The sequence below is a fragment of the Petromyzon marinus genome, chromosome 69 (genome assembly GCF_048934315.1).
Source record: "Petromyzon marinus isolate PM22_M1 ecotype Great Lakes invasive population chromosome 69, UKy_Petmar_22M1.pri1.0, whole genome shotgun sequence".
In the NCBI taxonomy this organism is placed as follows: domain Eukaryota; kingdom Metazoa; phylum Chordata; class Hyperoartia; order Petromyzontiformes; family Petromyzontidae; genus Petromyzon; species Petromyzon marinus.
Genome location: NC_133735.1, coordinates 6,192,925 through 6,218,761, shown reverse-complemented (window position 1 = coordinate 6,218,761; position 25,837 = coordinate 6,192,925). Strand labels below are relative to the sequence as shown.

Below are 25,837 nucleotides of genomic sequence, written 5' to 3'. Positions count from 1 at the left end.
CTCCTCCCTCTGTTCTCTTCTCTGATTGGCTGAGTTGAAGCCCCCCCCCCTCCACCATCGCCCTCAACCCCTCTCTACCCCCCACTGTTCCCTTCCGTGATTGGTTAAGTTTAAGGCCCTCCCGACAACCCCCTCCACCCCACACCCCCACTGTTCCATTTCCTGATTGGTTGAATTTAAGGCACCACCCCCTCACCACCCCCCTCTAACCCTCTGTATATTTTCCTGATTGGTTGAACTGAAGGCCCCCCCCACCCCCCGACCTGTTCCCTTCACTGATTGGTTGAGTTGAAGGCTCCCCCACAACCCCCCACCACCCCCCCTCCAACCCCCTGTTTCCTTCCCTGATTGGTTGAGTTGAAGCCCCCCAATACCCCCTCCGTTCCCTTCCCTGATTGGTCGAGTAAGGCAGAACCACCCCTATGCATAGTAATAAATGTCACGCTAGAGTTCGTTCAATAAATGTACTCGAATTCCCCAATACGTATAAGCGCCTCGGTTGAAATCCTCGAGTTTTATTGGCCCGCTTGTGAGTTTCCCCCCCCCCGCATCCCCCAGGGTCGACCGTTCCCATTGGCCTAACCCAAGCAGCTGCTCGAATGTCGTCCAATCGGATGATCGGAAATGTTAAGGGCGGGGAGGGAGAGAGAGAGACGATTCGACGACGGCCGCACACCGGCTACATGACGTCACGTCCGCGCGATCGTCAAGCGGGGAGATGACGTCATGTGACCGCGGCGGGGGAGGAGAGGGGGTTTTGGCGGGAAAAAATCTGAGCGCGTGACGAATTCCCCCCCCACCATGACGTATTTAATTAAATATTTCCCTCATTAGCAACCAACCCCCCCGCAAAGTCCTGAGGTAATTTTTTAACGCGTACATTATTTTTTAAAACAACTTTTATGATTTTATTTTTTTACAAATGTAAACAGTGACTTAAGTTTCGACGTGCGTGTGTGTTATTGTGTTTAAATTACGTGAAATTAAATATATTGGTGTCCTCAGGTAATCTTTGAACGCGTTAAAAATGTTTAAAACAACTACCGTTTAATTTTTTTTGCAAATTAAACAGTGACTAAAAAATCGACTAATATTTGACGTGTGTGTTACTGTTTAAATTATGTTAAAGTTAATATATAAGTGCCCCCCCCCACCCACTCCCCTCAGGGCTTAAATCTAAACTATTTTTTTTATTGAGTGAACAAAATATTTCGATTTAAAGCTTTCGTGACTGCAGGGATTCATATTCTTAGTTCTTTCGGTAAAGTAAAATACAATTATTCTTGGTTCTTTCGGTAAAGTCACCACGCAGAAGGGAAACAATAAAATAATATAAAAAATATAAAACAATAAAATTATTGTAAAACAATAAAATTATTATTCTTGGTTCTTTTGGTAAAGTCACCACGTTAGAAGGGAAACAATAAAATAAAAAATATATAAAACAATAAAATTATTGTAAAACAATACAATTATTATTCTTGGTTCTTTCGGTAAAGTCACCACCACGTAGAACGGGAAACAATAAATTAATAAAAATATAAAACAATTAAATTATTGTAAAACAATTAAATTATTATTCTTGGTTCTTTTGGTAAAGTCACCACGTTAGAAGGGAAACAATAAAATAATACAAATATAAACCAATAAAATTATTGTAAAACAATACAATTATTATGCTTGGTTCTTTTGGTAAAGTCACCACGTTAGAAGGGAAACAATAAAATAATAAAAATATAAAACAATTGAATTAATATTCGTGGTTCTTTCGGTAAAGTCACCACGTAGAAGGGAAACAATAAAATAATAAAAATTTAAAATAAAATTATTGTAAAACAATAAAATTATTATTCTTGGTTCTTTTGGTAAAGTCACCACGTTAGAAGGGAAACAATAAAATAATAAAAAATATAAAACAATTGAATTAATATTCTTGGTTCTTTTGGTAAAGTCACCACCACTTAGAACGGGAAACAATAAAATAATAAAAATATAAAACTATTAAATTATTGTAAAACAATAAAATTATTATTCTTGGTTCTTTTGGTAAAGTCACCACGTTAGAAGGGAAACAATAAAATAATAAAAAATATAAAACAATTGAATTAATATTCTTGGTTCTTTTGGTAAAGTCACCACCACGTAGAACGGGAAACAATAAAATAATAAAAATATAAAACTATTAAATTATTGTAAAACAATAAAATTATTATTCTTGGTTCTTTCGGTAAAGTCACCACCACGTAGAAGGGAAACAAAATAATAAAAATATAAAACTATTAAATTATTGTAAAACAATAAAATTATTATTCTTGGTTCTTTCGGTAAAGTCACCACCACGTAGAAGGGAAACAATAAAATAATAAAAATATAAAACAATAAAATTATTTTTCTTGGTTCTTTCGGTAAAGTCACCACCACGTAGAAGGGAAACAATAAACTAATAAAAATATAAAATAATAAAAATATGAAATTATTATTCTTGGTTCTTTCGGTGAAGTCACCACGTAGAAGGGAAACAATAAAATAAAAAAAATATAAAACAATACAATTATTGTAAAACACTAAAATTATTGTTCTTTGGGTGAAGTCACCACGTAGAAGGGAAACAATAACATAATAATTATTAAAACAATCAAACATTTCTTGCTGTGGATTTGACACCTCATTATGATTGCAATCGAAACGTCGTGATACCTTGATTGGTTTATTATTTTATTATTTCCTTTCTACGTGACTTTATCGAAAGAACCAAGAATATGAATGTTTAGGAGCGTTTACAAAAAATGTTTTACATTTTAAAAACCCCCACACTTACGATAAGCAACTTCTGTTGCTTTAACTTCCTTACAAAATAAGTTAACAAATTCTAGATTTGAAGCTTTCATACAACGTAGGTTGTTTTCATTTATTTTTTTATCTTACCTAAGTTAATAAATACCTCAGCGGGCTGTACCTGGTGAGGTAAAAGTATAAAAAAAATAATTTTTTAAAAAGTTTTATTCGTAAAAAAATTAACTTTTTTAAAAAAAGTTTTATTCGTTTTTACCTCTACGGTATTTTTCCACTTAGCTCGTGGAGTTTTCCAACCGGTATCTTTATATAAATAGAAACATTACTCGTTGGTTCTTTCGCTAAAGTCACGTAGGTATAAAGAAATAAAATGAATCACGACGTTTCGTGATTTATGAATGGCCAGGTTCAACGGCGGCACCACGTGGTGTCAGATTCATAGTGGTCATGTCAAGTTAATAGTGGTCATGTCAGATTCATAATGGTCATGTCAGATTCATAATGGTCATGTCAGATTCATAGTGGTCATGTCAGATTCATAGTGGTCATGTCAGATTCATAGTGGTTGTGTCAGATTCATAGTGGTCATGTCAGATTTATAGTGGTCATGTCAGATTCATAGTGGTCATGTCAGATTCATAGTGGTCATGTCAGACTCATAATGGTCATGTCAGATTCATAGTGGTCATGTCAGATTCATAATGGTCATGTCAGGTTCATAGTGGTCGTGTCAGATTCATAGTGGTCATGTCAGGTTCATAGTGGTCGTGTCAGGTTAATAGTGGCCGTTTCAGGTTTGTAATGGTCGTGTGATGTTCACCACGGCCATCTTCTTGATGCTGGGTGTGTGTGTGTGTCTCTCTCATGGGGTTCACAGCGGCCGTGTGTCAGATTCACAGCGGCCGTGTGTCAGGTTCACAGCGGCCGTGTGTCAGGTTCACAGCGGCCGTGTGTCTTCTTCGTCACGGCCGCGTCAGGCTCGGCGCTCGCTCGGCTCACCGTTCGCCGTTGGGCCTGAATCTGCGTCCGCAGCTGCGGCGTTGGCAAAGCGGGGACGGCGCGGAGAAGGCCGTGGCTGCCCGGGGAGATGGCGTCAGTTGATTTCTACGAAGCTTCCGCACCGAGACGCGGCGCTGGTGGTGGCGGCGGCGGCGGCGGCGGCTGTGGTGGTGGTGGTGGTGGCGGCTGTGGTGATGGCGGTGGCGGCGGTGGCTGTGGTGACGGTGGTGGTGGTGGCGGCTGTGGTGGCGCTGGTGGTGGTGGCGGCTGTGGTGGCGGTGACGGCCGTGGTAATTAAACTAAACTATAAAAAAATAAATTTTTACATTTTACCACGGAAGGCGATCGCTCAACGACGTTGCCGCTGTCATCGTTGTCATGTGGAAATTACAGACGCATGGGGACTCACAGAGATACGTAGAGACTCATAGAGATACATAGAGACAGAGAGACACAAAGAGATACACAGACCCATAGAGATACACAGAGACCCATAGAGATACACAGATACCCATAGAGACACACAGAGACATATAGAGACACACAGAGAACCATAGAGATACACAGAGACCCAGAGACACACAGAGACCCATAGAGACACACAGAGACCCATAGAGACCCATAGAGACACACAGAGACCCATAGAGAACCACAGAGAACCATAGAGACCCATCGAGACTAAAACTAAACCTTCTCTTTGGTTATTTCGTTAAAGTCACTTAGTTGGAAATAAAATGAAACAAATCACGACGTTTCCATGGCAACACCAAGCGGTCGTCATCAAGCAGAGGGGTCAGCCTCTCAAGGAAAACTCTTTATAAGGGTCTGGGGATGGGCGTAGCCCAAGTGTATCAACAACACCAGGGGCACGTGCTGTGCACGAGTGTCAATGTAGCAGCAATGCCAATGTAGCAGCAATGTCAATGTAGCAGCAATGTCAATGTAGCAGCAATGTCAATGCAGCAGCAATGTCAATGTAGCAACAATGGCAATGTAGTAGCAATGCCAATGTAGTAGCAATGTCAATGTAGCAGCAATGCCAATGTAGTAGCAATGCCAATGTAGTAGCAATGCCAATGTAGTAGCAATGTCAATGTAGTAGCAATGCCAATGTAGTAGCAATGTCAATGTAGCAGCAATGCCAATGTAGTAGCAATGTCAATGTAGCAGCAATGCCAATGTAGTAGCAATGTCAATGTAGCAGCAATGCCAATGTAGTAGCAATGTCAATGTAGTAGCAATGTCAATGCAGCAACAATGTCAATGTAGCAGCAATGTCAATGTAGCAGCAATGTCAATGTAGCAGCAATGTCAATGTAACAACAATGCCAATGTAGTAGCAATGTCAATGTAGCAGCAATGTCAATGTAGCAGCAATGTCAATGTAGTAGCAATGTCAATGTAGCAACAATGTCAATGTAGCAGCAATGTCAATGTAACAACAATGCCAATGTAGTAGCAATGTCAATGTAGCAGCAATGCCAATGTAGCAACAATGTCAATGTAGCAACAATGCCAATGTAACAATAATGTAGCAACAATGTCAATGCAGCAACAATGTCAATGTAGCAGCAATGCCAATGTAGCAGCAATGCCAATGTAGCAGCAATGTCAATGTAGCAGCAATGCCAATGTAGCAGCAATGTCAATGCAGCAGCAATGCCAATGTAACAACAATGTAGCAACAATGCCAATGTAGCAGCAACAATGCCAATGTAGCAACAATGTAGCAACAATGCCAATGTAGCAACAATGCCAATGTAACAACAATGCCAATGTAACAACAATGCCAATTCAACAACAATGCCAATGTAACAACAATGCCAATGTAACAACAATGCCAATGTAACAACAATGCCAATTCAACAACAATTCCAATGTAACAACAATGCCAATGTAACAACAATGCCAATATAACAACAATGCCAATTCAACAACAATGCCAATGTAACAACAATGCCAATGTAACAACAATGCCAATGTAACAACAATGCCATTTCAACAACAATGCCAATGTAGCAGCAATGCCAAACGCTGGGGGTGCGGGGGGAAATTAAATCATTTTTTTTAATCTTACCAGATATGGCCCCAATGAGCTGCTATATGTGGTAGATCTTTTCAGAAGCGACCTGGGCATAATAAATGATAGCTCAACAGACTCCTAGCCACCGTGATGATGAGAGAGAGACACACAGACTCCATATATAGAGCAGGCGTCGTCAGGGTTAGGATCGAAACCACGACCTCCTGCGTACCAGGCGAGGTAGTTAACATCTCCTAGCCACCGTGACGATGATGATGATGAGCGACGTAGACTCCAAATATACAGCAGCAGACATCATCAGGGTCGGGATCGAAACCACGACCTCCTGGGTACCAGGCGAGGTAGTTAACATCTCCTAGCCACCGTGATGATGATGAGAGACGTAGACTCCAAATATACAGCAGCAGGCATCATCAGGGTCGGGATCGAACTCACGACCTCCTGTATACCAGGCGAGGTAGTTAACATCTAGCCACCGTGATGATGATAAGAGAGAGACGCAGACTCAAAATATACAGCAGCAGCAGGCGTCGTCAGGATCGGGATCGAACTCACGACCTCCTGCGTACCAGGCGAGGTTGTTAACATCTCCTAGCCACCGTGGTGATAATGATGAGAGAGAGAGAGACACAGACTCCATATATTGAACAGGCATCATCAGGGTCAGGATCGAAACCACGACCTGCGTACCAGGCGAGGTAGTTAACATCTCCTAGCCACCGTGATGATGATAATGATGAGAGAGAGACGCAGACTCCATATATAGAGCAGGCATCATCAGGGTCAGGATCGAACCCACACTAACCTGAGGCACGTCTAGCGGTAGCGTCTCGAAGCGTCCAGCAGTATCTCGACGCCTCGTGTGCGACGATGCTGCTACGCCGAGGCAGACGACGTTACAATTCGTTCACCCCACCCACTCGTTCACCCACCCACTCGTTCACCCACCCACTGGTTCACCCACCCACTCGTTCACTCATTCACCCACCCACTCATTCACCCACCTGCCCACTCATGCACTTACCTACCCATTAATTCACTCACCCACTCATTCACCCACTCACTCACCCACCCACTAATTCACTCACCCACCCACTAATACCCACCCACTCCCACATTCACCCACTCACTCATTCACACTATCAGTTGCCAACCCACTCACTCACCCACCAACCCACTCACTAATTTACCCACTCAGTTACCAAACGTCAGCGCCTGGGGAGACAAAGGCGGCCGTGCAGGCGTTTGGATTGCTGGGCCCAAAACCACCCCCTCGTCGCTGTTATTACTCGCTACTCACGGCACTTGCCCCCAAGGATCTGTTGAAAGGCTATACGGGGGGGGTCTTTTGTCTTCGTTTGTGCATGCAGGGCAGTGGATGATGTGCGATGGAGGTGCGATCGAAGACCATGAGGTATTTTTTTAATGCAGCAGCACCGGGTGACACCGAGATTCTGGGTTCAAGCCCTGGGTCTGGGTGTCTCTCTGATCCACTCATTCACCCACCCACTTACTCATTCAACCCACCCACCAACCCACTCGTTCACCCACCCACCACACATTCACCCACTCAGTAATTCACCCTCCCACCCACCTGCCCACCCACTAACTCATTCACCCACCCATTCATTCACCCACCCACTCAATGACCCACCTACTCATTCACTCACCCACCCACCCACTCGCACATTCACCCACCCATTTACCCACTGATTCACTCACCCACTTACTCATTCACCCACCCACCTACCCATTCGTTCACCCACCCACCACACATTCACCCGCCCACCCACTCACACATTCACCCACCCACTCATTCACTCACCCACCCACTCATTCACTCACCCATCCTCTCATTCACTCACCCACGCACTCGCACATTCACACACTAATTTACCCACTCATTCACTCACCCACTCATTCACTCACCCACGCACTCATGTAATCACCCACTCACCCACACATTCACCCACCCACTCATTCACCTATCCATTCACCCACCTACCCACTCGTTCACCGACCCACCACACATTCACCCACTCACTAATTCACTCACCCACCGACTCACCCGCCCACCCACTCACCCACCCACTCACCCGCCCACCCACCTACTCATTCAATCATTCACCCACTCATTCACTCACCCACCCACTCACACATTCACCCACTCACTAATTTACCCACTCATTCACTCATTCACTCACCCACGCACTCATGTACTCACCCACACATTCACCCACCCACTCATTCACCCATCCATTCATTCACCCACCTACCCACTCGTTCACCGACCCACCACACATTCACCCACTCACTAATTCACTCACCCACCGACTCACCCGCCCACCCACCTACTCATTCAATCATTCACCCACTCATTCACTCACCCACCCACGCACACATTCACCCACTTACTAATTTACCCACTCATTAACTCACTCATTTACTCACCCACACATTCACCCACCCACTGGTCGCACAGAATCAACCTTGAGACTTGGTGACTCGTTACAGAATCACAGGAGGGAAGCGATGCCCGATGATTTTGGCGGAGACGGATACCCTTCTGACTTGAATACAATCATCAACAACTTGGGTATCTATTACACTTCTTCTTATTGCGTACGGCTGATGTTGTGGATACAGAGATGACGATTACAGTTTCACATTGAGGCGGTCGAGCCAGAGGCGGGCACGTCAGGAGTAGCGGAGTAGTGTATCATCGCTACGGCACTACACTATGCACTACACTATACACTACACACACTATACACTACACTACTATACACTATAAAATACACTACTATACATTACTATACACTACACTACTATACACTACACTACTATACACTACACTATACACTACACACACTATACACTATAAAATACACTACTATACATTACTATACACTACACTACTATACACTACACTACTATACACTACACTATACACTACACTACTATACACTATAAAATACACTACTATACATTACTATACACTACACTACTATACACTACACTATACACTACACTACTATACACTATAAAATACACTACTATACATTACAATACACTACACTACTATACACTACACTACCATACACTACACTATACACCACTACTATACATTACACTATATACTACACTACTATACACTGCACACAACTATGCACTACACAACTATACACTACAATATACACTACACTACTATACACTACTATACACTACACTACTATACACTACACTACTATACACTACACTACTATACACTACACTACTATACACACCACTACTATACACACCACTACTATACACTACACTACTATACACTACACTATACACTACTATGCACTACACTATACACTACTATACACTACACTACTATACACTACACTACTCTACACTACAATATACACTACACTACTCTACACTACTACACACTACACTACTATACACTACACTACTCTACACTACTATACTACTATACACTACACTACTATACACTACTATACACTACACTACTATACACTACACTACTATGCACTACACTACTATACACTACACTACTATACACTACACTACTATACACTACACTACTATACACTACTATACACTAATTATAGATTTGAAGCTTACGTGACTGCAAGGGTTCATACGCTTCGGTTTTTTTCGGTAAAGTCGCGTGGGCAAAATAAAATAAATGAAAACAACTCAATTAAAGCACGACGCTTCGGAGGCAACACAAGCTTCCGTCATCAGGTGGAACAGTCGCAGCAGAATAGCTGTATCAAGTGAAGAGCTCTTGAGACACCCGAGCTTATATAGACAGGTCAAGGGTGGGGGGGGGGGGGGAGCCAGGAAGGGACGTGGGAGGGGAGGGGCTAAGTTAAGCCGCCTTTTGTTAAGCTGCAGGGGGTTCGGGAGAAGCGATGGTGCACTGCGTGAAAGCGATTTCAGCCCACTGGCAGAAACGGAAACGTCTGTGCAATTATAGGGCAGCTAAAGTTTGGCTTGGTTGGTGGACACCCCGTCCAATGGTTGCTCAATTTAAAACCATCCTCTCGGTTGAAGTTGCGTCTACGCTTGTACGTCTGGATGGCTTCACGGACGAACCTTCGGTAATAACCGCGAGGTTTGCACAGCACTTTGGTATCGGAGAAGACAATGTAATGAGAGCCCGCCGCGTTGAGGCAATGATCAGCCGCGGCCGAAGAATTCGTTCTGCCGTGTTTCAAATCTTGATTTGTGCTCGCGGATCCGGGCAGAAATACGTCGTTTTGTCTCCCCGATGTAGCGGTCGCCGCAGGTACAACTCAATTTGTAAACACCGGGGTACTGTAAGTCGGGGATTACATCTTTTACGGATGGGATCGGATCGCGGATTTTGTGTACTGTATTGAACCGGACCTGCATCTTGTGTTTGTTTAGAATTTTGGAAGTCTTTTTGGTAACGCCTGCTAGGTATGGCAGTGTGATGATTTTGATGGGAGTATCAGGTGGTTGTTTCCGTATGGTGGGAGAAACAGCCTGGCGGATGGTACGGTCAGAGTATCCGTTCATCTTGAGGGCCAGAGGTACATGTTTTAATTCACTGACCAGTTGGTGTTGGTCAGAAATGCAATGAGCCCTATGGTATAATGTTTTGATGAGAGAATTATTTTGAGCCGGGTGGTGGTGGGAATCAGGCTTCAAGTAGGAGTCTGTGTGGGTGGACTTCCTGTAAACAGAATGTCCCAAATAGCCATCAGGTCTCCTCTCAAACTGAACATCCAAGAATGGCAGCTTGCCATCTTTCTCTGGTGAATTTGATGGATGGGTGTCTGGAAGTGACGTGGTATAGGAAATGGTTCAAAGCTGGGAGGCCATCTGGCCAAATGACGAAAGCGTCATCCACATATCTCTTCCACAGGGAAGGACGAAGGGTGGATGTCTGGATGGCGTCCGATTCAAATTTCTCCATGAAAACATTGTCTATCACTGGTGACAAGGGGGGACCCATAGGGTTACCCTCATTTTGTTTGTAGAAGGTGCCATTCCAGGTAAAGTAAGTGTTGGTGAGGCAGTGCCTAACCAGCGCAGGTACATCAGGGTTCAGTCCATGTTTGGACCAAGTCTACAATTATTGTTATGGTGTCAGGCACTGGGACCTTGGTGAACAGAGAGACCACATCAAAGCTGACGAGGATATCGTCAGGAGATAGTACAATGTCCTTGACCATAGAAACCAATTGGGTTGAGTTAAGTACCGCTGAGGTGGTCTTGGCAGTGAAGGGAAGCAGAGTATCCGATAAAAAACGGGCTAGCTTGTAGGTAGGGGAGTTGATCGTGGACACGATGGGTCATAGTGGGGTACCTTCTTTATGGATCTTGGGAAGACCATAGAATCTGGGAGGTCTTGCAGCCGAGGGTTTTAGGGAGGGACGTTTAGTTGGTTCGATTAGGGACGTCGAACTAGTGATGATCTTGTTGGTTTTTATCGTTAGGCTGTTAGTAGGATCACTTTTAATTTTTGAGTAACTCCAATCATTGATTAGGTCCTGGATTTTGTAGGGGGGGTGGTTTACAGCTGGTGGTGCATATACCAGTGGTCATCTCAGGCAGCCACAACGCATGACACCTGCTGGGTCTGTCCCGTGATCTCCTGCCAGCAGCGAGAGTCTTCGACACTTCACGTGTCTCCTCCCTCAAAGTGCACCTAGCCTGGTATAGGCGCTGTGGTGATGCCACCGTCACTTAGTGGCCAATGGCGGCATATTGGTTTTGGTGGTGACGGTGGTGGTGACAGTGGTGATGGTGGTGAAGGTGGCGGTGGTGGTGACGGTGGCGGTGACAGTGGTGATGGTGGTGAAGGTGGCGGTGGTGGTGACGGTGACAGTGGTGATGGTGGTGGTGGCGGTGATGGTGGCGGTGACAGTGGTGATGGTGGTGAAGGTGGCGGTGACAGTGGTGATGGTGGTGAAGGTGGTGGTGACAGTGGTGACAGTGGTGATGGTGAAGGTGGTAGCGGTGGCGAAGGTGGTGGTGACAGTGGTGATGGTGGTGGTGACGGTGGTGGTGACGGTGGCGGTGACAGTGGTGATGGTGGTGGTGGCGGTGATGGTGGCGGTGACAGTGGTGATGGTGGTGGTGGTGGCGGTGGTGATGGTGGTGAAGGTGGTAGCGGTGGCGAAGGTGGCGGTGACGAAGGTGGCGGTGACAATGGTGATGGTGGTGAAGGTGGTGATGGTGGTGGTGACGATAGTGGTGGCGGTGTTGACGGTAGTGGTGGTGGTGGCAGTGACAGTGGTGATTGTGGTGAAGGTGGTGGTGACGGTGGCGGTGACAATGGTGATGGTGGTGACGGTGGTGATGTTGGTGGCGATAGTGGTGGCGGTGTTGACGGTAGTGGTGGTGGTGGCAGTGACAGTGGTGAAGGTGGTGGTGACGGTGGCGGTGACAATGGTGATGGTGGTGACGATAGTGGTGATGATAGTGGTGGCCGTGGCGTTGATGACATCACCGCCACTCAGGTGATGAGAGGTGACAGTTGTTATCATTCACACAGAGAGAGACATATTGGCAAAAGTCACCCTGCAGCAGCAAGTTTCGTTGCAATGCATCCAGAACCTGGTGCTCGACCATCATCGCTGTCTCCGCAGCATCCTGCACGGTCAACCACTCTCTCCTGACATGAACCAACAGGTAAACACCAACAAACAGCAGCAGCAGCAACAACAACAACACCCTCCGATTATCACGGCCGGCTACGAAGGGTGGTGCAAAAGAAGTTCAACATACATATGTACATAGACTCAAACAGGAAAACAGACTCACTCAGAGACCCATAGACTACTCATACGGAGACCCACAGACTATTCAGACAGTAGAGAACCCACAGACTACTCACACAGTAGAGACCCACAGACTACTCACTGTAGAGACCCATAGACTACTCACACAGTAGAGACCCACAGACTACTCACACAGTAGAGACCCATAGACTACTCACACAGTAGAGACCCACAGACTACTCACACAGTAGAGACCCACAGACTACTCACACAATAGAGACCCACAGACTACTCACACAGTAGAGACCCACAGACTACTCACACAGTAGAGACCCACAGACTACTCACACAGTAGAGACCCACAGACTACTCGCAGAGTAGAGACCCATAGACTACTCACACAGTAGAGACCCACAGACTACTCACACAGCAGAGACCCACAGACTACTCACACAGTAGAGACCCATAGACTACTCACACGGTAGAGACCCACAGACTACTCACACAGAGACCCACAGACTACTCACACAGTAGAGACCCATAGACTACTCACACAGTAGAGACCCGCAGATTACTCACACAGTAGAGACCCACAGACTACTCACACAGTAGAGACCCATAGACTACTCACACAGAGAACCCACAGACTACTCACACAGTAGAGACCCACAGACTACTCATACAGTAGAGACCCACAGACTACTCACACAGTAGAGACCCGCAGACTACTCACACAGTAGAGACCCACAGACTACTCACACAGTAGAGACCCACAGACTACTCATACAGTAGAGACCCACAGACTACTCACACAGTAGAGACCCATAGACTACTCACACAGTAGAGACCCATAGACTACTCACACAGTAGAGACCCACAGACTACTCACACAGTAGAGACCCACAGACTACTCACACAGTAGAGACCCACAGACTACTCACACAGTAGAGACCCACAGACTACTCACACAGTAGAGACCCATAGACTACTCACACAGTAGAGACCCACAGACTACTCAGACAGTAGAGAACCCACAGACTACTCACACAGTAGAGACCCACAGACTACTCACACAGTAGAGACCCACAGACTACTCACACAGTAGAGACCCACAGACTACTCACACAGTAGAGACCCATAGACTACTCACACAGTAGAGACCCACAGACTACTCAGACAGTAGAGAACCCACAGACTACTCACACAGTAGAGACCCACAGACTACTCACACAGTAGAGACCCACAGACTACTCACACAGTAGAGACCCACAGACTACTCACACAGTAGAGACCCACAGACTACTCACACAGTAGAGACCCATAGACTACTCACACAGTAGAGACCCATAGACTACTCACACAGTAGAGACCCACAGACTACTCACACACAGTAGAGACCCATAGACTACTCACACAGTAGAGACCCACAGACTACTCACACAGAGACCCATAGACTACTCACACAGTAGAGACCCATAAACTACTCATACAGAGACCCATAGACTCACACAGAGACCCATGGACACATCACACAGAGACCAATAAACTACTCATGACAGAGACCCATACACTAATCAAACAGACTCAGACTACTCAGAGACCCACAGACTGCTCAAACAGAGACCCATACATAGACTCATCACACGGAGAATCAGACTCGCACAGAGACCCATAGACTCACACAGAGACCCATAAACGACTCAATAGTCATATCATCACACAGAGACCCATAGACTCACACAGAGACCCATAGACTCACAGCGAGACCCATAAACTACTCCAACAGAGACCCATAGACTCACACAGAGACCCATAGACTACTCCACCAGAGACCCATAGACTCACACAGAGACCCATAAACTACTCCAACAGAGACCCACAGACTCACACAGAGACCCATAAACGACTCAATAGTCATATCATCACACAGAGACCCATAGACTCACACAGAGACCCATGGACTACTCTAACAGAGAGCCATAGACTCATCACACAGAGAACCATAGACTCGCACGGAGACCCACAGACTGCTCAATCAGAGACCCATACATAGACTCATCACACAGAGACCCATAAACTACTCAAACAGAGAATCATAGACTCGCACAGAGACCCATAGACTCACACAGAGACCCATAAACTACTCCACCAGAGACCCATAGACTCACACAGAGACCCATAGACTCACACAGGGACCCATAGACTCACACAGAGACCCATAGACTCACAGAGACCCATAGGCTCACACAAAGACCCATAAACTACACCAGAGACCCATAGACTCACACAGAGACCCATAGACTCACATAGAGACCCATAGACTCACACAGAGACCCATAGACTCACACAGAGGCCCATAGACTTACACAGAGACCCATAAACTACTCCAACAGAGACCCATAGACGTACACAGAGACCCATAAACTCACACAGAGAACAATAGACTCACACAGAGACCCATAGACTCACACAGAGACCCATAGACTCACAGCGAGACCCATAAACTACTCCAACAGAGACCCATAGACTCACACAGAGACCCATAGACTACTCCACCAGAGACCCATAGACTCACACAGAGACCCATAAACTACTCCAACAGAGACCCACAGACTCACACAGAGACCCATAGACTCACACAGAGACCCATAGACTACTCACACAGAGACCCATAGACTACTCACACAGAGACCCATAAACTACTCCACCAGAGACCCATAGACTCACACAGAGACCCATAAACTACTCCAACAGAGACCCATAGACTCGCACAGAGACCCATAGACTCACACAGAGACCCATAGACTCACAGAGCCCCATAAACTACTCCAACAGAGACCCATAGACTCACACAGAGACCCATAGACTACTCACACAGAGACCCATAGACTACTCACACAGAGACCCATAGACTACTCCACCAGAGACCCATAGACTACTCACACAGAGACCCATAAACTACTCCCAACGGAGACCCATAGACTCACACAGAGACCCATAGACTCACACAGAAACCCATAGACTCACACAGAGACCCATAGACTCACACAGAGACCCATAGACTCACACAGAGACCCATAGACTCACACAGAGACCCATAAACTACTCCAACAGAGACCCATAGACTCACACAGAGACCCATAGACTCACACAGACCCATAGACTACTTCACCAGAGACCCATAGACTCACACAGAAACCCATAGACTCACACAGAGACCCATAAACTACTCCAACAGAGACCCATAGACTCACACAGAGACCCATAGACTCACACAGAGACTCATAAACTACTCCAACAGAGACCCATAAACTACTCCAACAGAGACCCATAGACTCACGCAGAGACCCATAAACTACTCCAACAGAGACCCATAGACTCACACAGAGACCCATAAACTACTCCAACAGAGACCCATAGACTCACACAGAGACCCATAGACTCACACAGAGACCCATAGACTACTTCACCAGAGACCCATAGACTCACACAGAAACCCATAGACTCACACAGAGACCCATAAACTACTCCAACAGAGACCCATAGACTCACACAGAGACCCATAGACTCACACAGAGACTCATAAACTACTCCAACAGAGACCCATAGACTCACACAGAGACCCATAAACTACTCCAACAGAGACCCATAGACTCACACAGAGACCCATAGACTCACACAGAGACCCATAAACTACTCCAACAGAGACCCATAGACTCACACAGAGACCCATAGACTCACACAGAGACCCATAGACTACTCACACAGATCGGACGACTGGTCTCTGCTGGTGTCTATCGGCAGTCACAGACAGACTCGTCTCTGACACCGTCGATTCTACGTTCTAGGAGGATCCCTATTTTCAAGCGATGCATTGCGACAACATGACTACAACTTCAGATTCAGGTAAGAATTACACGTTACAAGTGTATTATTTTTGTCAATGACTACGATTAATTTACTTTTGCTTGTAATAATAGGGGTTTTCCCCTTTCTTTTGGCAACAAAACTGAAACCTTTTTTTACAAGGATTTACGTTTACTGCATTAACCACAATACCTGCAGTCAAAATGCAAACAAAAAACATACTATGATAATATGATGATGCATTGTCCTTGAAACTGATTTGGTCCACACCAAGGGACGGCTTTCTTTTGAGCCTCAACAAAAATTGGTGCTCGACCAGATGACGCCAAAAGGCGTCACACAGCTCAAAGACAATGCCACTATCAAAGTAATGAGGGCTCGGGGTGAGCATCTACATCATTGACCTCATTATGAGACCTCCTTTGCCAGAAACAAGATATAGGAATAGGTTTTACCCTTTTAACTGGCACAAAAACTGACACCTTTATTCAAGGCATCATGTTTGCAATAACCACAACACAAGCAGTCAAAATGCAAACAAAAGAGATAACTCTGATAATACAGTGCATATTATTATCAGAGTTGTCTCTTTTGTTTGCATTTTGACTGCTTGTGTTGTGGTTATTGCAAACATGATGCCTTGAATAAAGGTGTCAGTTTTTGTGCCAGTTAAAAGGGTAAAACCTATTCCTATATCACTGACCTCCTTTGCCAGTACCAACATGTAATAATAGGGTTTTTCCCCATTTTGTTGCCAAACAAAAGGGGAAAAACCCTATTGTTACATGTTGGTACTGGCAAACGAGGTCTAATGATCTACTTTTGGTGGTTTCAGCCAGGCAAGCCAACAGGTATAGCTCAAGACTCACGGTGTAAAATGTAAAAAATAATCAGTGTATACACTAGACTACTATACACGAAACGAGACACTACACTACTATGCATTACACACAACTATACACTACACACTGGACTACTATATTCACACAAATACCCATAGGCTCGTCACAGAGACCCATATACTACTCACTCAGATATACATAGCCTCAGAGACCCATATACTACTTGTAGAGACCCATAGACTACTCACAGAGAACCATAGACTGCTCACATGGAGATCCATAGACTACTAAGACAGACCCATAGACTACTCACACAGATACCCATAGACCACGCGCACAGAGACCCATAGACTACTCACACAGAGACTCATAGGCGACCCAGAAGGAGACCCATAGACTACTCACAGATACCCTTAGACTACTCAAACTGAGACCCATGAACTCACATAGCATAAACCCATAGACTACTCACACAGAGACCCATAGACGACTCACACAGTAGAGACCCATAGACTACTCACACAGTAGAGACCCATAGACTACTCACAGTAGAGACCCATAGACTACTCACACAGTAGAGACCCATAGACTACTCACACAGTAGAGACCCATAGACTACTCACACAGTAGAGACCCATATACTACTCACACAGTAGAGACCCACAGACTACTCACACAGTAGAGACCCATAGACTACTCACACAGTAGAGACCCACAGACTACTCACACAGTAGAGACCCACAGACTACTCACACAGTAGAGACCCATAGACTACTCACACAGTAAAGACCCATAGGCTACCCATAAAGAAACCCATAGACTACTCACACAGAGACCCATAGACTACTCACACAGAGACCCATAGACTACTCACACAGTAGAGACCCATATACTACTCACACAGTAGAGACCCATAGACTACTCACACAGTAGAGACCCACAGACTACTCACACAGTAGAGACCCATAGACTACTCACACAGTAGAGACCCACAGACTACTCACACAGTAGAGACCCACAGACTACTCACACAGTAGAGACCCATAGACTACTCACACAGTAAAGACCCATAGGCTACCCATAAAGAAACCCATAGACTACTCACACAGTAGAGACCCATAGACTACTCACACAGAGACCCATAGACCACTCACACAGTAGAGACCCATAGACTACTCACACAGTAGAGACCCATAGACTACTCACACAGTAGAGACCCATAGACTACTCACACAGTAGAGACCCATAGACTACTCACACAGAGACCCATAGACCACTCACACAGTAGAGACCCATAGACCACTCACACAGAGACCCATAGACCACTCACACAGCAGAGACCCATAGACTACTCACACAGTAGAGACCCATAGACTACTCACACAGTAGAGACCCATAGACTACTCACACAGTAGAGACCCATAGACCACTCACACAGTAGAGACCCACAGACCACTCACACAGCAGAGACCCACAGACTACTCACACAGTAGAGACCCACAGACTACTCACACAGTAGAGACCCACAGACTACTCACACAGTAGAGACCCACAGACCACTCACACAGTAGAGACCCATAGACCACTCACACAGTAGAGACCCACAGACTACTCACACAGTAGAGACCCACAGACTACTCACACAGTAGAGACCCACAGACTACTCACACAGTAGAGACCCATAGACTACTCACACAGTAAAGACCCATAGGCTACCCATAAAGAAACCCATAGACTACTCACACAGAGACCCATAGACTACTCACACAGTAGAGACCCATATACTACTCACACAGTAGAGACCCATAGACTACTCACACAGTAGAGACCCACAGACTACTCACACAGTAGAGACCCATAGACTACTCACACAGTAGAGACCCACAGACTACTCACACAGTAGAGACCCACAGACTACTCACACAGTAGAGACCCATAGACTACTCACACAGTAAAGACCCATAGGCTACCCATAAAGAAACCCATAGACTACTCACACAGTAGAGACCCATAGACTACTCACACAGAGACCCATAGACCACTCACACAGTAGAGACCCATAGACTACTCACACAGTAGAGACCCATAGACTACTCACACAGTAGAGACCCATAGACTACTCACACAGTAGAGACCCATAGACTACTCACACAGAGACCCATAGACCACTCACACAGTAGAGACCCATAGACTACTCACACAGAGACCCATAGACCACTCACACAGCAGAGACCCATAGACTACTCACACAGTAGAGACCCACAGACTACTCACACAGTAGAGACCCACAGACCACTCACACAGTAGAGACCCACAGACTACTCACACAGTAGAGACCCACAGACTACTCACGCAATAGAGACCCACAGACCACTCACACAGTAGAGACCCACAGACCACTCACACAGTAGAGACCCACAGACTACTCACACAGTAGAGACCCATAGACTACTCACGCAATAGAGACCCACAGACCACTCACACAGTAGAGACCCACAGACCACTCACACAGTAGAGACCCATAGACCACTCACACAGTAGAGACCCACAGACCACTCACACAGTAGAGACCCATAGACCACTCACACAGTAGAGACCCACAGACTACTCACACATAGAGACCCACAGTTTGTTGTCCTTCCCCCACACCTCCGATTAGCACGGTTGGCTACGTACGTTGGTGCGAAAGAAGTTCAACGTACACGCGCATGCGCACACACGTACAACATGCATATGTCTTCTTTGGTTCTTTCGGTAAAGTCACCACCACGTAGAATGAGAAAAAAATAATGAATTGATAAAATAAAATAACAATAAAATTCTCACGACGTTTCGGCCACAACACAAGCGGCCTTCATCAGGCGAAGGGACGAGACTGTCTGGAGGACAGCGCTGGAGCGAACAAAGCCACGCTCGGATCGCGACCTTTAAGCTGTGTGAGAAGAAACAGAGCGCCTTGACAAAGGAATTAGCAAATAATTTAGCATTGAAACAGCTGAGTGATTAGCTTGTGACTGGTCACAGAAATGGCTATGTCAAAGTCAAAGTATACACATCCACAGAGGCACCCCTTGACAAAGGAATTAGCATAGAATTTAGCATTGAAATAGCTGAGTGATTAGCTTGTGACTGGTCGCAGAAATGGCTATGTTAAAGTCAAAGCATACACATCCACAGAGGCACCCCTTGACAAAGGAATTAGCATAGAATTTAGCATTGAAATAGCTGAGTGATTAGCTTGTGACTGGTCACAGAAATGGCTATGTTAAAGTCAAAGCATACAGATTCACAGAGGCACCCCTTGACAAAGGAATTAGCATAGAATTTAGCTTTGAAATAGCTGAGTGATTAGCTTGTGACTGGTCACAGAAATGGCTACGTTAAAGTCAGAGCATACACATCCACAGTGGCACCCCTTGACAAAGGAATTAGCATAGAATTTAGCATTGAAACGGCTGAATGATTAGCTTGTGACTGGTCACAGAAATGGCTATGTTAAAGTCAAAGCATACACATCCACAGAGGCACCCCTTGACAAAGGAATTAGCACAGAATTTTAGCATTGAAAGAGCTTCATTGTGTTATTTTATTTCATCAATTTATTATTTTATTCTCATTCCACGTGGTGGTGACTTTACCGCAAGAACCAAAGAAGATTAATCCTTGCAGTCACGAAACCTTTAAATGGAAACGTGCACAATGTTGCGCGTGTGTGCGTCACGGAGCCACGGGCATCTTTAACGGGGGAGGTGGCGTGCGCCCGGCACACCGCCGGCGACGATGACCCGAAACCGGCCACGGGACTCCCCGTGGTCGACTCGGCCCCAAGACGAGTCGTAGTGGCGGTAAACATCGCCGCCGGCGGGGACGAAAAAGGCGGCCGGGCGTGGCGCTGTTCGCCCAGAATCGTCATTTATATTAATGCAGCAGGGATGAATCGGATGAGCTCTGAAGCTCTTTGCGTCACAGGTGTTCCGTTAAGGGCCACGGGGTCAGAACGTAAACGGCAGCAAATGGGTACGCACACGACAGGGGTTGACGTCGGCGCTATTGACGCTCGCTTGCTCCGACAGGTCTGTTGCATGTTTTTTGTTCATTTAAAGCTTTCGTGACTGCAGGGATTCATATTCTTGGTTTCTTTCGGTAAAGTCACCACCACGTTAGAAGGGAAACGATAAAATAATAAAAAATGTAAAACGATACAATTATTGTAAAACACTACAATTATTATTCTTGGTTTCTTTCGGTAAAGTCACCACGTGGAAGGGAAACAATAAAATAATAAAAATATAAAACAATAAAATTCTCACGACGCAATCATCATGAGGTGTGAAAACCACAGAAATATTTTTTTTCAAATTTTCTTGCTGTGGTTTTCACACCTGGGGATGATTGCTTCTTGTGTTGCAGTCGAAACGTGATAATTTTATTGTTTTATATATTTTTATTATTTTATTGTTTCCCTTCTACGTGGTGACTTTACAGAAAGAACCAAGAATATAATAAAAATATTGTTTTATATTTTTATTATTTTATTGTTTCCCTTCCACGTGGTGACTTTACCGAAAGAACCAAGAATAATAATTTTATTGTTTTACAATTATTTTATTGTTTTATATTTTTATTATTTTATTGTTTCTCTTCCACGTGGTGACTTTACCGAAAGAACCAAGAATAATAATTGTATTGTTTTACAATAATTTTATTGTTTTATATTTTTATTATTTTATTGTTTCCCTTCTACGTGGTGGTGACTTCACCGAAAGAACCAAGAATAATAATTGTTTTATATTTTGATTCGTATTGCTAAGACCCTCGATCGTTTACCAAGTTAACATTGAATTAAAATGTTTGCCCGTCTTGCAAAACACTCGCAGACCACCAAGTTACTCGCAATGCAAGGTTTTTGCTGTAGACATAAAAAAAATAACAATAAAATAACACAAAATCAAGAGAATATCACGACCTTCCTGATGACACGACATGCTTGTGTTGCGACGGAAACGTCGTGATATTTTTTTAACTTTTTTTATTTTATCGTGACTTTACCGAGACAAAGCACGGAAAATGAATTCATGCAGTCGGGAAAGCTTTTTTAAGTCAAAATTTCATCTCCGCCTGTGTTTAAGTGGGGGGGCGTTGAAACTCTCGCGGGGCTGAACGATTTTGGGGAAAATATCCAATCGCGATTTTTCTGATATTGCGATTTGATTTGCGATAAAAAAAAAATATTCAAGTGAAGCTTCAGGTTCAATATTCGCTGTGTAATAGATGTAAAACACGCGACGGGAGCATTCCCACACGATACCATCAAAATATTAACTGCTCTGTACATTATAATGCAAGGATGAGAATTTAAAAGACATCAATTGCTTCCGACATGTATTTAATTTATTAAAATGTTTTAATTGAAATTGAACCAGCAAACGGATGACAATTGTTAAGTTAAATGAATGCAGTTATAATAATAATAAAAGATAAAACCATTACATTAAGTCCAATAGGGATTTTTCAAATCGCAAGAAAAAAATCGCAGCCTTTGCCATTTGCTCATGGCAATGTTTCGAATTTCGATTTGAAATCGATCAGTCGTTCAGCCCTAATCTCTTGGCAGCGGTTGCAGGGTCTGCGCCTTTGCCCGCTTCACATTCTCGCTCTGACCCCACCATCCCACTCCGTCTTCAGACATGCTGAGCCAACACTCCTGTGACTACCACCGCTCGTTAGCAGTGGCGACAGCGTGAGTCGACTCAACACGTGGACACACACGCGCACACACGCACACACGTACACACGCACACACACGTACGCACACACACGTACACACACACACGTACACACACACGTACACACACACGTACAACAACAAAAACAACCGCCATTCGCCACTAAGTGACGGTGACGTCACCACGATGCTTGTGCCAGGCCATGTGCACATTGAGGCCATGTGAAGTGTCGAACGCCCCCGCTGGCAGGTCACGGGGCAGACCCAGGTGCCACAGGTCGACTGACTGAGATGCCTGGCTGATCCACCACCTGTGTCCCCTACTGTGCCAACCTGCTGTGCTTTAGCCACCCGGCGCTCCGCTCGTTGTGAGCGTCGCTCCTCCGCCCTCCGTTGTTGTTGGAGGGCGACTGCCTCCAACTGCCCAGTAGCGTCCTTCACGAGCCTCCTCCACAGAGGCCGATCTTGACACCGCTGGTACCAGTCATCGGCAAGTCCACTCAGCTCCACGTCCTCCCGTACCACATCACTCCGTCTCATCTCTAGCCCGTGCCGCGCCCGTTTAGCCCCCTCGATCCGGCCGAACAAAAGCTGTTTAGGCATGCGGTGGCTGGGCATGCGGGCTACATGACCCAGCCAACGCAGCCTTGCCTGCCGGAGGAGCTCACCGATGGGACCGTGCCCAGATCTTTCAAGGATTTGTGAGCTCCTCACACAATCCAGTCTGGTTAAACCCAGGATGGATCGTAGGCAGGCCAGCCTAAATGTTTCTAACCGGCGAAGATGTTCCATTAGGGGGGTCCACGTTTCGCAAGCGTAGAGAAGGGAGGGAATGACCGTGGCCGAGAAGACCTGAAGCTTAGTGCGGAGCGACAGACCAGGTAGCTTCCACACAGCGTTACGCAACCGATGAAAAGATATTGCCGCTCGACTGATTCGGAGTGAGACCTCTGCTGTTAAACTGGAGCCGTACACACACACACGTACGCACACGCGCACACACACACACGTCCAACGCTGGTGGTGAGACTACCACTGGACGTCCGCGAGACGTCTGCCGGACTTCCGCTAGGCGTCTGCCGGACGTCTGTGAGACTGAGACGTCTACCGGACGTCTGCGAGACTGAGACGTCTACTGGACGTCTGTGAGACAGACGTCTACCGGACGTCTGTGAGACTGAGACGTCTACCGGACGTCTGTGAGACGTCTAGCGGACGTCTGTGAGACTGAGACGTCTACCGGACGTCCGTGAGACGTCTCGCGGACGTCCTTGAGACCGAATCGGATTATTTATGTCGCCTGGAGGAATCCGATGAGGTACGAAGCTCTTCACAACGGCACTCGCCCTGCCGCTCCGTTAAGGCTACACGGGGAACCTTTGTCTCTGCCTGTGTGGGCCCACGGCGAGGGCCGATTTGCCACCCTGCCGCACCTCCTCAGGCCGCAGGCCCCCGACAACGGCGGCGGTGGCTACGAGCTGGAGGAGCATCTCAACGAGCGGCTGCAGTCGGCGCTCACGAGCGCCGTCCGGGCCAGCATGGCTCTGTTGCAGTTCGTCGAGCGCGCCGTTTGAAACGCGCCGCCACCCCATGGCTCCCCTGGGCCGATGGGTCTCTGCGTGCGAGTCCGTGCGACAGAGTCTGTGGGTCTCTGTGTGATGAGTCTGTGGGTCTCTGTGTGATGAGTCTGTGGGTCTCTACTGTGTGATGAGTCTGTGGGTCTCTGTGTGCGAGTCCGTGCGACAGAGTCTGTGGGTCTCTGTGTGATGAGTCTGTGGGTCTGTGATGAGACGATGGGTCTCAGCTGTGTGACGAGTCTGTGGGTCTGTGTGTGCGAGTCCGTGCGACAGAGTCTGTGGGTCTCTGTGTGATGAGTCTGTGCGACAGAGTGTGGGTCTGTGATGAGACGATGGGTCTCAGCTGTGTGACGAGTCTGTGGGTCTCTGTGTGCGAGTCCGTGCGACAGAGTCTGTGGGTCTGTGATGAGACGATGGGTCTCTGCTGTGTGACGAGTCTGTGGGTCTCTGTGTGATGAGTCTGTGGGTCTCTGTGTGCGAGTCCGTGCGACAGAGTCTGTTGGTCTGTGATGAGACGATGGATCTCTGCTGTGTGTTAAGTCTGTGGGTCTCTACGGTGTGACGAGTCTGGGTCTGTGATGAGACTATGGGTCTCAGCTGTGTGACGCGTCTGTAAGTCTGTGTGATGAGTCTGTGGGTCTGTGTGCCGAGTCTGTGGGTCTGTGTGCCGAGTCTGTGGGTCTGTGTGATGAGTATGTGGGTCTGTGTGATGAATCTGTGGGTCTCTGCTGTGTCCTGAGTCTGTGATGAGTCTATGGGTCTCAGCTGTGTCACGAGTCTGTGGGTCTGTGTGATGAGTCTGGGTCTGTGATGAGACTATGGGTCTCAGCTGTGTGACGAGTCTGTGGGTCTGTGTGACGAGTCTGTGGGTCTCTGCTGTGCGAGTAGTCTGTGGGTCTCTGCTGTGCGATGAGTCTGTGGGTCTCTACTGTGTTACGAGTCTGGGTCTGTGATGAGACTATGGGTCTCGGGCTGTACGACGTGGACGTTTTAAAAAAAAAAAGTCGAAAATAAAATAAATTTGCCCTTCGAACGTGGATTCATTCAACTCGCGAGAAGCCTACGGCATTAAAGGTTCTGCAAGCAGAGGCCCACCGGCCGTCCATTCCATCCGTCGGTTTCAAAGCAACAGCGGGGTTTTGATTTAAAGCTTTCGTGACTGCAGTAATTCATATTCTTAGTTTTTTCGGTAAAGTCACGTTGAAGAGAAACAACAAAAT

At 46.2% G+C, this 25,837-nt stretch overlaps 1 protein-coding gene across 2 annotated transcripts; it reads left to right on the top strand.

Moving 5' to 3' along the window:
- The first annotated feature begins 725 nt into the window (after nucleotides 1–725).
- On the top strand, nucleotides 726–25,650 carry LOC142906695 (uncharacterized). 2 transcript variants are annotated; one of them, XM_076055024.1, is made up of 8 exons: nucleotides 726–861; nucleotides 3,826–4,082; nucleotides 7,207–7,250; nucleotides 8,351–8,432; nucleotides 12,381–12,517; nucleotides 16,455–16,512; nucleotides 23,001–23,055; nucleotides 24,482–25,650. In XM_076055024.1, the coding sequence occupies exons 2-8, from the start codon at nucleotides 3,881–3,883 to the stop codon at nucleotides 24,612–24,614; spliced, it is 711 nt and encodes a 236-aa protein (XP_075911139.1). In that variant the 5' UTR covers nucleotides 726–861; nucleotides 3,826–3,880; the 3' UTR covers nucleotides 24,615–25,650. The 2 variants fall into 2 exon arrangements, with proteins under 2 accessions (XP_075911139.1, XP_075911138.1); XM_076055023.1 differs by lacking the exon at nucleotides 726–861 and having other exon boundaries at nucleotides 3,667–4,082.
- The last annotated feature ends 187 nt before the right edge of the window (nucleotides 25,651–25,837 follow it).